We start from the raw sequence: 17,172 nt of genomic DNA, 5'->3' as shown, positions 1-17,172 counted from the left end.
TATTTAAAAAAATGGAGTTCTTTTCATATTTGAGACACACCTGCTGTTTTTGCAGAGTTAACCTTTATTAGGTTCTATAAGAAAGCATCTTTAGCATTCTGATCTCCCAACATGTTGAAGTTGTTGTATGTTTTGCATTTTATGTTGTCATTGAATCATATTAGACAACTTTGCGAGCATTTGAAAAAAACCACAGCACAAATATATAAGGACAATAATTTGCTATGTAAAATTCTCGATATGTCTCATTATGTCAACATCTTAACAATGATCTTAAAATCCATTAAACCTTTTAAACCTCTCTAAATATCTGCAGAATACAATATTATTACAAGAATGAAATAATGTTTACCTGCATTTGGTTCCTGTGCACCTGGCAGGAATCGTATTCCTTTCCTTCTGCTCTCAGTTTTTTTATCACTCCATGTAGGTGGACCACTTCGCCTCTTAGGCCTTGATGGATTATCACAGTCAGACATTTTTCAATAACAACAGCATGACAAACCAACAATACATATTCACAGAAAGAGGTTGTATAAGATTACTAGTGAAACATTTCCTGCCTTCTCATTCCTGCCTGTCTAAAGGTTCTAGCCTAACATCTGTGGGAGTAAATATTAACGTGAACAATATAAATATTCAAAAGTGCGTTATTTTAGCAGAGTATTATTTGTATAAAACATCCCAGCTGGTGGAATAAGGGCCCAAATATGAACTCTCAGGCTCTTCTTATGCAAACTTAAAACAGTGAGGTTATAACAAAGTCCCAAGTGGAATATATGGTTCTTCTTCTACCATCCATGTACTTTAATGTGTGATTTCACTGGCATGTACAAGCATGCCTGAGCCCTTGTTCTGCTCACCAGATGTGCCTCCTGAAGAAGTGCAAGATGTAGGAAAAAAGTTCATTTTGAAAAAAATTGCAACTGGAGCCCTTCTTTGATCTCTTAGCTCTCAATTTACTTCCCGTTTAAACATTAGCCTACCTGTCTTCCACAATTTCTCCCTTTCCTTCCCCTTCCTCTTGTATGCCCTCCGTACCTTGTCTATTGTTTTATGGAAACCTACCATCATTCCTGTCCTCCGTTGGTGGACCTCTAAATATTCTATGCTCTCCCATCAGTACTAGCCCTCATTTTGGGGTACTTACCAAAATCTTTCTCTTTGCAGTGTATTATAATCACTATCATGAGATAGACAGTGAATTAATGTATGCTACGTTTTTCTTGCCCACAGTCTCTGGTCCATGTTCTCAAGCATCGCTGTTTGGTCACAGAGCCAGAAGCAAGATACTACCTCAGGCAGCTGATATCAGGAGTTCACTACATTCATAGCTGCAAGGTGATCCATAGGGATCTCAAGCCAGGCAACATGTTGCTGAGTATGAGAATGGTGGTGAAGCTGGCAGACTTTGGCCTGGCTACCCAGGCAGATAAGTGCAATAAAGTGTTAGTGTTTTGTTCTTAATCAAATTTTTCTTCCCTCCATTGTCTCAGATCATACTGCTTTTTCTATGTATTACATGATATAGTTGTATACTTCTGTATATTAAAAAAAATGATAATCTCTTTGTTGGTGGCAGTGGGATGGAGTAATTCAGAGAAAATGACAACAATTGAGTCAGGTACATTATAGGAGTTATATAGTTGTAAGGCTACATTTTAGGAGATGGTGGGTTTGAACTTCCAGGTTAGCCATGACTGCAGTGGATATTTTGACCAATGGCAGAATTTCATATCTTACCATTTCCATGCTTTTAAGAACTTTCTTAGATCAGTTTTTTTATAAATCCTTTTGGAAAATTTTCACATACTTATTTGCATTTTGGCCAGAACGAAAAGTGAATCACTGGCATAATAACATTCCACTTTTCTAGATAGGCTGAAGTGATTGTATCGATTGATTAATATTTTTCAAGTTGCAGGAATTGTGTGCAAATTCTGGTGTTTACTCAGGATTACAGAGTACAGTAATACAGCAATTTACTTTGGTAGAATTGTATAATAACGAAATATGTCATGAGCTAACAAATAGTGCTGCTTCGAGGCAAATGAGCCCATACAATAAAAACACATTGATTGGACGAGTTGGCTGCGTGGTTCAGGTCACGTAGCTGTAAGCAAAGAAGATAGTGGATTTGGATCTCACTGTTGGCAGTTCTAGAGATGGTTTCCTGTGGTTCCCATTTTCACACTAGGAAAATGCTGGGGCTGTACCAATTAAGTCACTGTCACTAAACCTCCCAGTCCTAGCCCTTTTCCATCCTTGAGTTACCAATGAACTTACTATGTGTTAGTATGACGTTAAACCACTGTGTATGTGTATGTTGGGTATTCAGCCCGAAGGGTGGTTTGATCCTCCACAGTAACTAACAGAAAAAAAACCTGTTTGGAAAATGTTTCTGACGTGATGGAAAGTGACTCCTTATAAATTTCAGTTGTTGCAGCACCTTTGTAAAGAAGACAAAATTAAATATCAAGATTTCTGCATCGATATGTTGCAATGTAATGAAGAATTAGATTTATTTAGTGATTGGATAATGTTGAATGACATGTCTATTTTCCACTTGGGTGGAAAATTGAATGAATAGAATGTTCAGATATGGGGAGTGAACCTCCCAAGTGCAAGAGTATTGCCTTTGGAAATTCTTAATGTTTATTGGTTGATACTTCAGCTGCATGAGGAGAGGGAAAACTTTAACTTCCAACTGGACGAAATGCTTTCATGTTACTGGATTGGCCATGCAGCAGATGGCAACCATTTTCTCACATGAACTCCAAGGATCTCATACTATGCAACTTTGACATTTTCTGGGGGAATTTTTGAAAGATGTTTTCACCCCTTCTTTTCTTGAAAATTTAGGTGACATGATTCATCATTAGAGCTGTGACAAGTGTTATTGCAGATATGTTATACTGGGTTTTGTATGATTTATACCATTTCGTATAACAAGCCGTATTGAATAATTTTGAGTTCTGAAAAGTAAACCTCTGCAATTCCTCAACCTAACAGTGAAAAATGTGTGTTGATGTCACAGATGGTTTTGATTTATTCACTATTGTATATTTCTTTCTGAGAAACCTTGTTGATTGTTGTTGTAAAAGTGAAGGTACAGCCAGTAGTGAAATTGACCTAGTTGATATGATGCCAGTATATGTGATAATAAGAAGTGTGTATCCTAAGATGCAGAAACATAACTTCAATAACATTCATGAAGTAAATTGAGGGTGGCGATTCATTATTAGTACACCTATATGAACGTATCCTACCAAGCAATAAAAGTGCAACACTTTTTTTTTCTTCTGTTATGTTGCAAATATCTAAGAATATCACCTACAAATGTTTTCGAAGATGAAACATATTATAAAGAAAAACAATGCTCACAGACAAACTGGATCAAATAGCCCAAGGTCTACACTGGCCAGAGATCATCTTTTTAATTCTGGAGATTTGGTGTGAATGTCATGTAACAGGAGTAGAATATTATAATTTGGGGAGGGTATGTATTGTCAATATTGGCAAGTGGACAGCAAGGAGAAGAGTTAGTGAAACGTATCTGTCCTTATGCATGACCTCCCAGGGACCGTCAGTTGGTACACTGATACCAGTGACATAGGAGCATTAAAGCAATATCCTATTCGGTAACATTGATGTTACGCCATCATCCCTCTCATTCCCTCCTCACTCCACTTATGTCTGCCTGGCATGCTGATGGTTTTACATAGCTGCCAATATAACAAATGCATAGTGCTCTAATAAAGTCATAACACTTCCAGAAACCCCAAGAGTTACTTTTACCCAATGTGTTGGCTGTGCGGTTAGGGTCGCACAGCTGTGAGCTTGCATTAGGGAGATAGTGGGTTCAAATCCCACCGTCGGCAGCCCTGAAGATGGGTTTCTCTATTATCCCATTTTTGCATCAGGCAAGTAATGGGGCTGTACCTTAATTAAGGCCACGGCTGCTATCTTTCCAATCATATCCCTTTCTCATATTTCCATCAACAATAACCTTTGACGTGTTAGAACAAAGTTAAACAAGTAACAAAAAAAGTTGCTTTTAGTGACTGGTTAGATTCTAGTTTACCAGAAAGCACTGCTGGTGACAGGGTAGAGTTTTGTTCAGTTAGGTTCCAAAGTGACCATAATAATATCTTATTATTGTCGGTGTCAGAATTACTGATATTGACTGATTAATTCTTGTCTACCAGAAAGCACTGTTAATGACTGGATTAGGTTAGAATTCGGTGAGGTTGTACAGCAACATTAATACTAAATACTGTCTATGTCAAAATTCACTGACGGTGACAGGTGACAAAATTTATGATAATGATGACTTAAGTCCTTTTGGCCTATTGTGATGAAAATCACAAAATGCGCCTATCACATTCATCATTGTAGTATTAACCAGTCTATCTATATTTTTGATTATATTCTTTGGTACTAACACATTTTCTGCTTCTAAGCTTACTGGTTATGGGTAATAGCAATGTGTTTGCTAATTATTAATTTTCTCTTTGTGCTTCCTGATTGGTTAGATTTTGTGACTTTGACACTAAATTTTGATTATTGTTTTTCCAACAGAGGTTACCTTATGGGTCCTTGGCATAGTCTGGAAATTTTCAGTGTGATTTTTGCCAGTTTATTTGATTGATTTTGGAAAGAAGATCGTCTATGAAAAATTAAAAAAGTGTCAAAATTGATGCCTCTGTTTCATCTATATTTACATCCTACTCCATGGCTGTGAGGTCAGCATTTGACCTTCGGTCCTCAGGACTCTAGGATTGATTCCCAGCCAGATTGGAGGATTTTAATCATAAATGATTAATTTTCTTGTCTGGGGAAGTGGGCATTTGTGCTGTCCCCACTGTAATTCATTACAGCATCGTGTAGTTTCCTAAACACAGCCAATGCCGCCCACTCTCATCAGAGGGTCTGCCTTACAAGAGCTACATTCGTTAGCATTAGCCGTTCAAAATTACAATTATTTATTCTTTTTCTTTCTGTTGATTCTGATTAATTATTTACATCTCTTTTTCCCCTTTTATGAAAGAAGTATAAACTGATGAGCGGAAGACATACAGCCAGCTCCGAGAGGAGGACTACATTCACCCGACTGTGAGCTATTCTATTAAATAAAATAGAAGGTTTATTCCGGAGGACCTCGGCGTTTCTGAAAACCATAAAAGTAGTTAAAACATGTATTCTAATGTGTATGTAAATGACAGCTGAGGATGACTTGTGATAGGTCGAAACCGGTCCTGTTTTAAAGAACATTATTAAATTTAGTATTGATAAGGTGGATCTCTTTCTTTCTATGACATACTATAGATATCAATACGGAACATCATGACATTTATTAATCAAGATATCAATGCCAACCAGGCAAGACGTAATGCACCACCAAGAATATCGCCTTTCTAAAAGAATGCCTTGCCAACAACCTAACTCCTAAATTTCTTAAGAAGTATAACAATAAGCACAGAGTTACCAATCAGACACGTAACACATTAAATAAAACTAACAAAATCTGGCTGAAAACGGAAATCAAGTTTTTTTACCGTAAAAAACAATATTTGAACAATGAATTGTATCCACTACATTTGAGAGTATCCCAAGAGCTGCCATATAGTTATTGGGATCACTTTCAACGTATCACTAACGACAAAATAGAGAACTTAGCCATAAAAAAACAAAACAACCTTAATAAAAAATTAGAGTCTTTAAAACAGACACGAAGAACGGAACCCATGATTCCTAATATAAATAAGATTACCTCATCCCAACCTAATTCTGACATTGAACATAATTTCCATCCTTCGATCAAAAATCTCACAAGTACAGTATCCGATGAAACAGAAACTGAAATTTTGAGTAAGGGTCCAAAACATAATTGGGGCAATACCTCAGTTTTGCAAAATATCACAACTACCACCGCGGAAACTGAACTTGCATTACAGAAAATTCCATATGACCTACGAGATGAAGTAAAACACGACATCGCAAAAAGATTACCACAGTATATCAAGAAATTACAAGAAAATAGTTCACACAATAAAAAAATTAATATAACACACATAAATAGACTAAACAACAAGATAAAACAAAACAATCTGGTCGTAACTAAAGCGGACAAAGGCAACACCACAGTAGTCATTGACAAAAATGTATACATTCAAAAAACAAAAGTTTTCAATAACGACACCTTTCGGATCATACGCAAGGACCCTACAAATATAATACAAAGAAATCTCAAGACTCTACTTAAAAATATGCACCTACTACTTACCGAAACTGAAGCACAAAATCTCATAGTCATGAACCCCCAACTACTGAATGCAAAAGCTCTTCCAAAAATACATAAGGACAACATACCCATGAGACCCATAGTAAATTACAGAGCAAGTCCTACATATAAATTATCGCAATTCATCCAAAAATTCCTTAAAAAACATTCATTTCATGTCAATAAAACTATACGCAATTCAGTAGACTTCTGCAACAAAACTAAAGAGCTACAACTAGAACGATACCATTCCTTAGCGTCATATGACATTACCAATATGTACCCCAATATCCCCACTAAAAAAACTATAGGTATAATCTCACCCAACCTCAAAACTTACAGAAAACTAAGTAATTTAGAAATTGAGGAATTCATAATAATTTTAGAATTTGCCGTCAATAACAACTTTTTTAAGTTCCATGACACAATTTATCAACAACTAGGCTTACCAATGGGTTCTCCCGCCTCCGGTATAATTGCTGAAATATATTTAGACCACCTCGAATACAACTCAATCAGTACAATAAACGGAATATTCTTTTGGTGCCGTTTTGTTGATGACGTATTTGCTATCATAGATAATAGACTAACTAATGACAACACTTTGTTAGACAAATTAAACACCATAGACCCACATATACAATTTACAAAAGAATCAGAAAACAACTCCAAACTGAACTATCTCGATTTGACCATTACTAGACAAGACAATCATTTATCTTTCAAAATTTATCGCAAGCCCACCCATACAATAAATACAATAGCAACAGACTCCATTCATCCTAGCTCCCATAAAAAAGCAGCATATTACAGTATGGTTTATAGAGCCTTTAACATACCGCTTTCAAAAACAGGTTTTAATGAAGAGATACATTTAATCCAAGAAATAGCAAGAAAAAATGGATACAAGAAAGATACAGTCAATTCAATCATTCATAAATTCAAATCAAAACCCAAAACTAAATTATCAAAAATGGACAAACCTAAGAAAAACTACGCAACCTTTACATTTAATAACACGCACATATACTCGTTAACCAACATTTTCAAAAAACATAACCTTGAAATAGCCTACAGGACTACACATAACAGCAACATCATCATACATAACACAAAAACTATCAACAATAACAACAAATACCTTCGTTCTGGAGTTTACCGTATCCGCTGCAATAACTGCCTAACAAGCTACATAGGACGTACAGGCAGGAACTTTACTATCAGATACAACGAACACGTCAATGCCATAAAACACAACCATTTTTCGGCAATAGGACAACACATGGTTGATTACAAACACAACTTTACTAATATAGATAATGACATGATAATATTAAGCACAAACCCCAAAGGACCCTTACTCAATATTACTGAAGAACTATATATAACAGTAGACCAATATGCCAACCCTAATTATAACATTAATGAAATAACAGATAAAACCAATATTTTATTTAATAAAATCATCCCTTTTATAAAAAACTATTATCTGAGAACAGTCAATAAACAACACCATGCGCAATCCACAGCGCAGGAGAAAGACATGACTAACTCCACCTCTACACAGTTAGCAACTCCCCTTCCCCACCCCTCCATTCCTCTCACGACAACAGACACTAATACCACAAGTTCACGATATAGTACACGCCAAGCTGCCAAGCGATACACTTCCCAATCATCTCACGACAGTAAGTAATCTCTACAATACACACACACACAAGTTTAACACTTTAACATTCTAATACGCTTCTAATTGATTTCATTTACTTTTTACAGATAGTTAGCAAGTATCATGGACCGAAAAAGAACCACCTACAACAACAGCTTTCATAACCCCAGCAGCACATTCATCTTCAATCTGTATATTTAACAAGACAATATAAGTTTATAGTGATTGGACTTTAGCAAATAGTGGCCAATAGTGCCCCATTTGAACTTGGCATGTACACGTGAAGAACAGTACTTCATATGAAGATTTACAAATTTGCAGGACTGCCTCTTACCTTTTAACTTGCATATTGAAATGTACCATTGTCTTATGTTTCATTTAATGTATTTTACACAGTATATATTTGAAGAGGTCATTCAATACAGGTTTTAATTACCTGGCATTTCATTTCTCAACGCAATCTCAAATTCAGATTCACATTATTTAATTTGACAAAGTTTATATAAAGTATACTACCCCATTTGAAATTGACACATACGCATGAAGAAAGAACAATACTTCATATGAATTTCACAAAACGTATATGATTGTCTTATACCTTTCAACTTTTATATATTGAAGTGTGCTAATGTCTTCTTTGCATGAAATGTATTTTAAATAGCATATAATTGCAGGAGTCATTCAACAGAGGTTACAATTACCTAGCTTACTATTATTTCAAACGCATTTCACTTTGTTATTGTAATTTCAACTTCGAATTCACATTACTCATTTTGACAAAGTCTAAGCCTAATAAAAAGTATACTGTATAAGCACATGTGGTTACATTTAAGCATATTTAGTCGACTAAAAACAACGCAATATGAAAGCCCTTTTAAAGAACTATTACTAGTAAAACTTGAACGTTAATGCTATATTCAAGGTCAGGTGTAAACAACAAATTTTATCATGTGTTATAATTCTTTTAATGTATTAAAGATAGATATCTTTTTAATATACTTGATCCTCTAAACTTAGACGTAAGAAGCAGAATTTCACTTCTAGACATACTACCTAATGTCTATCAAACATGACATGTTTATTTGTAAGATACAACTGTTAAAACATGTATTCTAGTGTGTATGTAAATGACAGCTGAGGATGACTTGTGATAAGTCGAAACCGGTCCTGTTTTAAAGAACATTATTAAATTTAGTATTGATAAGGTGGATCTCTTTCTTTCTATGACATACTATAGATATCAATACGGAACATCATGAAATTTATTAATCAAGATATTAATCAAGATAAAAGTAGTTAGCCAATAACATTATTATTGTAGTTCTAATTTAAATTTAATTTTAACTAGCATTTGTCTTTGAACATTAATACATGTAATAGACCTCCAAATCTTAAAAGTTAACTTAGAGGCAATGCAACTCTGGATTCAATATATGTAGGACTAAAATGTGTGAGATGTGTTGTAGTCCGCTTGTGCTGGGCTGAGTGGCTCAGGCGGTAGAGGCGCTGGCCTTCTGACCCCAACTTGGCAGGTTCGATCCTGGCTCAGTCCAGTGGTATTTAAAGGTGCTCAAAGACGACAGCCTGATGTTGGTAGATTTACAGGCATGTAAAAGAAGTCCTGTGAGACTAAATTCTGGCACCTCGGCATTTCTGAAAACCGTAAAAGTAGTTAGCCAATAACATTATTATTGTAGTTTTAATTTAAATTTAATTTTAACTAGCATTTGTACCCGTTCTTTGCTCAGGAATTTGCAGTGGATTATATGTTACCTTCACGAATTTATGTAAAGTAACATGGCTCTATTCACACGTTTAATGCGACATGTTAAAATGATATTTTCGTATGAAAGCGCGTGGCAGTAACGTAAAATATGACGAAGTGGAACAAAGTCGAGAGAGAATGATGACGATTTCCGAATTTATTGTACGGTACAGTTCCTGGTCCGAAGTTGTATGAAATTCTCCATGGTTCTCAGGTTGCATATTGTATCTCTGTCCACTGGCATGGTGCTCTGACATTGATAATGCCCCCCTTAATATCTGTCCTATCGAAAAGAGTAAAATGGCTCTTTAGTTTTTGCCGTTGCCCATCTTGAAGTGACATCCACAACATGTCCCACGGGACTTGGACTAAAAATCCAATTTTTCGTAATAATCTGTTAGCCGATTATTATCAGTCGCACAATAAATATGTACATGGCATAAAAGAATGAACGTAATATATTCTTAAATATTTCTTGTATACACTCTTTGATAGACCTAATGTTAACGAAAATATTTGATAATATTCGTATAAATAAAATTCTAGGGGGTGTCTTGTCTGTAATGTCATTTATTTCACCAAATTTTGATATATTTATCTGTTTCATGTCAATTCAAGATCGTATCATTAGTTTTTAGCTTTTGTGTCTGTCTGTTTGTTTGTAAGTTTGTTCCACCATCACGGGTAAATGGCTGAATAGATCTCGACCAAACTTCATATTTAGAGTCTACTCATCCAGGAGCAGGTTTCGATATGCATATCATTTAAAACTCATTGGATAGACTAGGGGTTTATAGAAATGCCAGAAGAGGTTTTTTTCCCTTCAATTTTTTCTTACACTACTAAACATATATATAATAGGAATCAATCGAGGGATGTTCCACCATTCAACACTTTATATAATGTGTAACTTTTATTAAATGAAGACCGGTTTTGATTCCCTTGGAATCATCATCAGTTCAAAACAAATATATAAATCAAAAGGGTATTAACATGCATTCAACATGAAATCTGCCTTAAAACACACTTAAAATGGTTGAGATGGGTTATATGTCATAAAAACAAGTTAACATTTAAAGACTGTCCTAGGGTCCAGGTCATAAATAATTGGAGTGCGTTTGTACAATGTTGAGCAGAGTTTTAAAATAATGTATAAAAACTTGAAGTTGAGGAATGTTATAAAGTTCTGATGTTGTTGCTGTGGATATAAAAACATATGTTAAAAATTGTTCATATGTTCGTAGTCGAATCGTCTATGAAAAATTAAAAAAGTGTCAAAATTGATGATCTTGTGAAAGTGCCAATGTTAAGGCAACTTGCAGTTAATGCAGTTTGCTGAGGAGTTGGGAGAACATCCTTCGTTGTTTTGTAACAGCTGCTGTATTTTGAAAATGTCACTGTTGATATTGTTGTTGAAGGTAAAAAGTTAAATGACGGTACGGCCTCGGTTGTATGGCACAGTAGTCGCAAAGGGTGGACGTCTGTGGAAAAAGAAGAAAGAGAAATGAGGGCTAATGTGTGTATTTGGACATTAATTCTTGGAGAGTGGTTTGATAGTACTTACTCCCTTACTCCTTGCTCTAGTTACCCTGCCTCTAGGAAAGCTGGAGATGCACTGCTCGCTTGAGTTTGCGTGGAGCTTATTGTTGACTTGTTTTGGATTGGCTGTGCTGTGGAGGGGGTGCGACAGAGTGGGGGAGTGATCCGTTGATGTGCAGTTCTCCCTTGATATGTCTTGAGAATAAGGGGGGCGGATGACCGCGTAAAGTATGTTTGCTTTCTCGATAGATTCATTCAGATTGTGATTAAAATTGTCTCGTTGATCCAGATATAGATAAAACATTTCTGTGATATTGAACAGAGGTCCCTTCTTTCATAATTTCAATGATATGCAAGTCCTTGTCTGTATCGGAAAAATTGTGGTTAGATTCATGCATGTGTATTCCCATGGCAGAATGCCTGTTATGTTTGACTGCATTAATTTGACAGGCCATGAGAAAATTTCCTTGACTGAGCTCAATAGCTGCAGTCACTTAAGTGCGGCCAGTATCCAGTACGTATATAGGAAAATATTTAATATTTTTATTTCCACCTATTCAATACAATATAAGATATTGACATTTAACTTAAAACATTTTTCAAAAGTGAGACATGTTTCACCTCATATTTTGAGGCATCTTCAGTCACTAATCAAAACTTTATTATTTCTGTCAGACAACGTTTCCAAATATTCTACAGCTATTATACAAATGTTCATGAAATAACTAAAACTCTATTGTAGTGATGAAAACATGTGTTGTTCACTTGATGAAAAGGACGTCATAGGATGGTACAGTATTACAGAAGATGGCTTGAAGCCTTAGTCAATATTAAATTTTAAATACATAGTGGAAAGCATATAAAATCATTTCATTAAAAATATACAATACATTTAAATGATATTAAAATAGAAGGTTCTTAGGTGGTACACTTAAAAATGGAGGTATATTATAATTATGAGTGACAGTTGATGGCTTAAAGCCGTAGTCAGAGTTTGAAGCATAAGTAGAATAACACGTTAATATGAGGTACAAGAATATGAAAAAGATTACATTAATGAAATAAAAGATAAAGAAAAAACATTCCAAAATGCTGGGCAATTGTTGTTTATGCCAGCGTATATTTGCCCGTAATATTTGATGGTCAAATAGTTTGTAGATTGTTTATAAAATGGTTCAGCGAAATTGTGTTTACACGAAGTTTAATGTTGGCTTAAATTTATTCTGAATCATCGGAGTAAGTTTGCCCAAACTTTGCAACATTTTTGTAACGCTACTCTTTTGTCGGATATCACCCAGAACAAATCGAGGCGCTTTTCTATGGATTTTGTCCAGTTCTTGAATCAAGTAATCCTGGTGAGGGTCCCATACACTGGAACCATACTCTAGTTGGGGTCTTTCCATATATGCCCTCTCCTTTACATCCTTACTACAATCCCTAAATACCCTCATAACCATGTGCAGAGATCTGTACCCTTTATTTACAATCATGTTTATGTGATTACCCCAATGAAGATCATTCCTTATATTAACACCTATGTACTTACAAAGATCCCCAAAAGGAACTTTCACCCCATCAACGCAGTAATTAAATCTGAGAGGACTTTTCCTATTTGTGAAACTCACAACGTGACTTTTAACCCCGTTTATCATTATACCATTGCCTACTGTCCATCTCACAACATTATCGACAACTTATTTATTCCTCTGTACAGAATAACATCATTTGCAAAAAGCCTTGTCTCTGATTCCCATTCTTTACACATACCATTGATATATACAGGGTGAACCAAAATTCGCACACTCGTGCGTCGCAGCGCGACTCCTCACATGCCAGCAGTAAAAAAATTGTCTCACACAAAAGTTCGTCCTGCAAGTATATCCAGCAGAAAAGGATGTTGAAGAGTGGCACTCTGGCAACACTGTAACCACATGTAGGGTAACTACCTCTGTCAGCACATATTAGTCGTGCTGTACAGTTGGTGCAGTGGATAGAGTTTTGGGTTAGCATGCAGGAGGTCGAGGGGTCGATCCTGGGTTGAGGCGTATGTTTTTTATTTCGTAAATGTAGTCCAGGTGGTATGGTATCTGGCATCTTAATCGTCAACAGCGATTGCAGGGGGTCCTCTAGAAACCATTTGCACTTACATACTACAATCCTAGAAATGGACGAGCAATCCTTTTCATTGGTCAGCTTTGAAAGACGCCCTTTCCACGTCGTGGGCATGAATTTATTCGCTGTTGAAGATTAAGATGCCAGATACCATACCACCTGGACTACATTTACGAAATAAAAAACATACGCCTCAACCCAGGATCGACCCCTCGACCTCCTGCATGCTAACCCACTGCACCAACTGTACAGCATGAGTAATATGTACTGACGGAGGTAGTTACCCTACATGTGGTTACAGAGTTGCCAGGTTGCCACTCTTCAACGTCCTTTTTCTGTCGGATATACTCGCAGGACAAACTTTTGTGAAAGACATTTTTTTTATTACGGGCATGTGAGGAGTCGTGCTGCGACACCCGAGTGCGTGGATTTCGCTTCACCCTGTATATAAGTAAACATAAAGGTCCAATAATACTGCCTTGAGGAATTACCCTCTTAATTATTATAGGGTTGCCTACTCTAATTCTCTGAGTTCTATTTTCTAGAAATATAGCAACCCATTCAGTCACTCTTTTGTCAAGTCCAATTGTACTCATTTTTGCCAGTGGTCTCTCATGATCTACCCTATCAAATGCTTTAGATAGATCAATCGCGATACAGTCGTTTGACCTCCTGAATCCAGGACATCTGCTATATCTTTGCACAATCCTACAAGTTGAGCTTCAGTGGAATAACATTTCCTAACCCCAAACTGCCTTCTATCAAACCAGTTATTAATTTTGCAAACATGTCTCAATATAATCAGAAAGAATGCTTTCCCAAAGTTCGCATGCAATGCATGTCAAACTGACTGGTCTGTAATTTTCAGCTTTATGTCTATCACTCTTTCCTTTATACACAGGGGCTACTATAGCAACTCTCCATTCATTTGGTATAGCTCCTTCATGCAAACAATAATCAAATAAGTACTTCAGATATGGTACTATATCTCAACCCATTTTCTTTAGTATATTCCCCGAAACCTTATCAATTCCAGCCGCTGTTCTAGTTTTCAACTTTTGTATCTTACTGTAAATGTCATTGTTGTCATAGGTAAATTTTAATACTTATTTAGTATTAAGGCCGCTTCACACTAGGTGAGTAGAATCAGCGACCAGCCGCCCGTGCTTGTGAAACATTGTTTTAAATGGAGCTCTTCACACTGGGCGACTCAGTAGCCGAGCTACAGAAAGAAGCCTGGCGACTGACCTTGCAGTAGCTCAGTCCCGCTACCGGTCGCCGAGGCAGATTGCACAACCCCGGCTGGCGACAGCTGGTGAACCATTGTTTTGTATTGGAGTCTTCACACTAGGCGACTGTGCAGCCCAGCTACTCGCCTTGAGAACACCCTTCAGTGTCATTGCGCTTTTCTCGTACGTTCTCAGTATGAGCGATCTACCTTAAAAAGTGGGCCAAATTAACACTGAAGACTTAATTCTAGAAATTGAACAGCATCCAGCCTTCTGGAACCTAAACTGTAACGAGTACAGCAATAAAGTTGAAAAGAAAAATGCATGGTCTGAAGTAATCACGCAGTTCTTCAGTGACTTTGAAGAAAGAACATCCCAGGAAAGAAACAAGCTCTGTAAGTAAAATTTTACAAATAGCCTTTGCGTGACCTCACTTTTATTAAATATTCAATATAACTGAGATATTGTCGTCCGACTCGTTTGGCTGTATGCTCAGCACAACGTCCTTCGGTACAGAGGGGCCTGGGTTCGATTCCCGGTAGTGTCGTGTTCTTTTTTTACAATGTGCTTTAGGTAGCAGCGACTCAGACAGGTCTTACGGCGACGAGGGGATAGGAAAGGGCTAGGAATTGGAAGGAAGCGCCCGTGGCCTTAATTAAGGTACAGCCCCGGCGTTTGCCTGGTGTGAAAATGGGAAACCACGGAATACCATCTTCAGGACTGTCGACAGTGGGGCTCGAATTCACTATATCCCAATTATATAGACAAGGATTGGGCAATTTGTTTAAATACGCTTCTATGTAGGAACCTTGTACTGGAAAACTACTAGCATCTCAGTTCAACTTACCTCAAAGTTAAGGCTAACTTTTCTTTAGCCGGTATTGCTTTTCTCAACATGGTATCCATTCCGGTAATATCTTCTTTCACACTTTCGAGGAGTTCATCAAAAGATTTCTTTGACATTCTGAAGTAACTAAAAAGCTTTGTACCATCATCACATAAATCGTCGAACAGTTTATAGAAAAATCCTTTTTCCAACCGATCTTTCAACATAGGATGTGAATGAAACCTACAACGCTTTCTTTCCTTCTTTCTTTTAGACAACAACAAGAGTAGCAATAGACACTCCTCTGCCTGGGAACTCATGATGAAAACTGGTTCTAGGCCGGGGAAGGCGGCTAAGTAGCGCTACCGGCGACCGCACGGCGACACGGAATTCGCCTGAGCTACTCAGTAGCTGATTCTAGTCGCCGATTCCAGTTGCCTAGTGTGAAGCGGCCCTTAGTCACCTCCTTTATCTGGACATTATCCTTGTAACCAACAATCTTTACATACTGCTGACTGAATACTTCTGCCTTTTGAAGATCCTTGCATACACACTCCCCTTGTTCATTAATGATTCTTGGAATGTCCTTCTTGGAACCTGTTTCTGCCTTAAAGTACCTATACATACTCTTCCGTTTTTAACTAAAATTTGTATGATCACCAGTTATGCTAGCCATCATGTTATCCTAGCTGACTTCTTTGCTAGATTCAATTTCCTATTAAGCTCTTTCAATTTCTCCTTACTTCCACAGCCATTTCTAACTCCATTTCTTTCCAACCTGCACCCCCTTCTTAGTCTCTTTACTTCTCTGTTATAATATAGTGGATCTTCATCATTCCTTACCACCTTTAAAGGTACAAACCTATTTTCACATTCCTCAACAATTGCTTTAAACCTATCCCAGAGTCTGTTTACATTTTTATTTACCGTTTTCCACTGATCATAGTTGCTTTTTAAAAACTCCCTCCTGCCTGTTTCATCAGCCATATGGTACTGCCTAATAGTCCAAATTTTAATACTTTCCTTTCTTTCACATTTATTTTTAACTACCACTACCACAAAAACAGTTTCGTGATCACTAATACTATCTAATACTTTGGTTTCTCTGTAGAGCTCATCTGGTTTTACCAGCACCCCATCCAGAATATTCTCCCCTTCAGTTGGTTCCATCAGTTTCTGAATCTGATGCCCTTCCCATATTAACTTATATGTTGGTGATGCTTCCTGTTGTTCGCATTACCTTCCCAATTGACATTTGTTAAATTGAGTTCACCTGCTACAATCACGTTCCTTTCCTTATCGTTTCCCACTTAGCTGATTATCTTATCAGATTTCTTAATCGGCATCAGTGCTACCATTTCCCGGTATGTACACTCCAAAGACATCAAGTTGCCTATTATCTTTAGAGATGAGCCTTACACCTAGAATTTCATGTTTGTCATCTTTAACTTTTTCATAGTTTACAAATTCTTCTTTCACCAGAATGAATACTCCCCTTCCTACCATTCGTATCCTATCTCTATGATACACACTCCAGTTCTGTGAGAAAATTTCTGCATCCATTATATCATTTCTCAGCCATGATTCAACTCCTATTACAATATCTGGTAAGTATATATATATATTAAATTAACTAAATTCTATTCCTTTCTTTACGATACTTCTACAGTTCAGCACTAACTTTTTTATGTGATCCCTACTTGATTTCCAGTTCCCTGTTTCCTTATGACTGCTCCCTAGGCCACCCCA

The 17,172-nt window shown here is 36.7% G+C and overlaps 1 protein-coding gene across 1 annotated transcript in view; it reads left to right on the top strand.

Moving 5' to 3' along the window:
- LOC136864128 (serine/threonine-protein kinase PLK1) overlaps positions 1-17,172 on the top strand; it is a 390,167-nt gene that overhangs the window by 98,533 nt on the left and 274,462 nt on the right. The window contains exon 4 of the mRNA XM_067140737.2: positions 1,237-1,448. Within this exon, the coding sequence (XP_066996838.2) occupies positions 1,237-1,448 (212 nt within the window). The remainder of the gene's footprint in view (positions 1-1,236; positions 1,449-17,172) is intronic.

The sequence above is a fragment of the Anabrus simplex genome, chromosome 2 (assembly GCF_040414725.1).
Source record: "Anabrus simplex isolate iqAnaSimp1 chromosome 2, ASM4041472v1, whole genome shotgun sequence".
NCBI classification, from domain to species: domain Eukaryota; kingdom Metazoa; phylum Arthropoda; class Insecta; order Orthoptera; family Tettigoniidae; genus Anabrus; species Anabrus simplex.
Note: the sequence above shows the minus strand (reverse complement) of the source record. Positions and strands in the feature narration are given on the sequence as shown.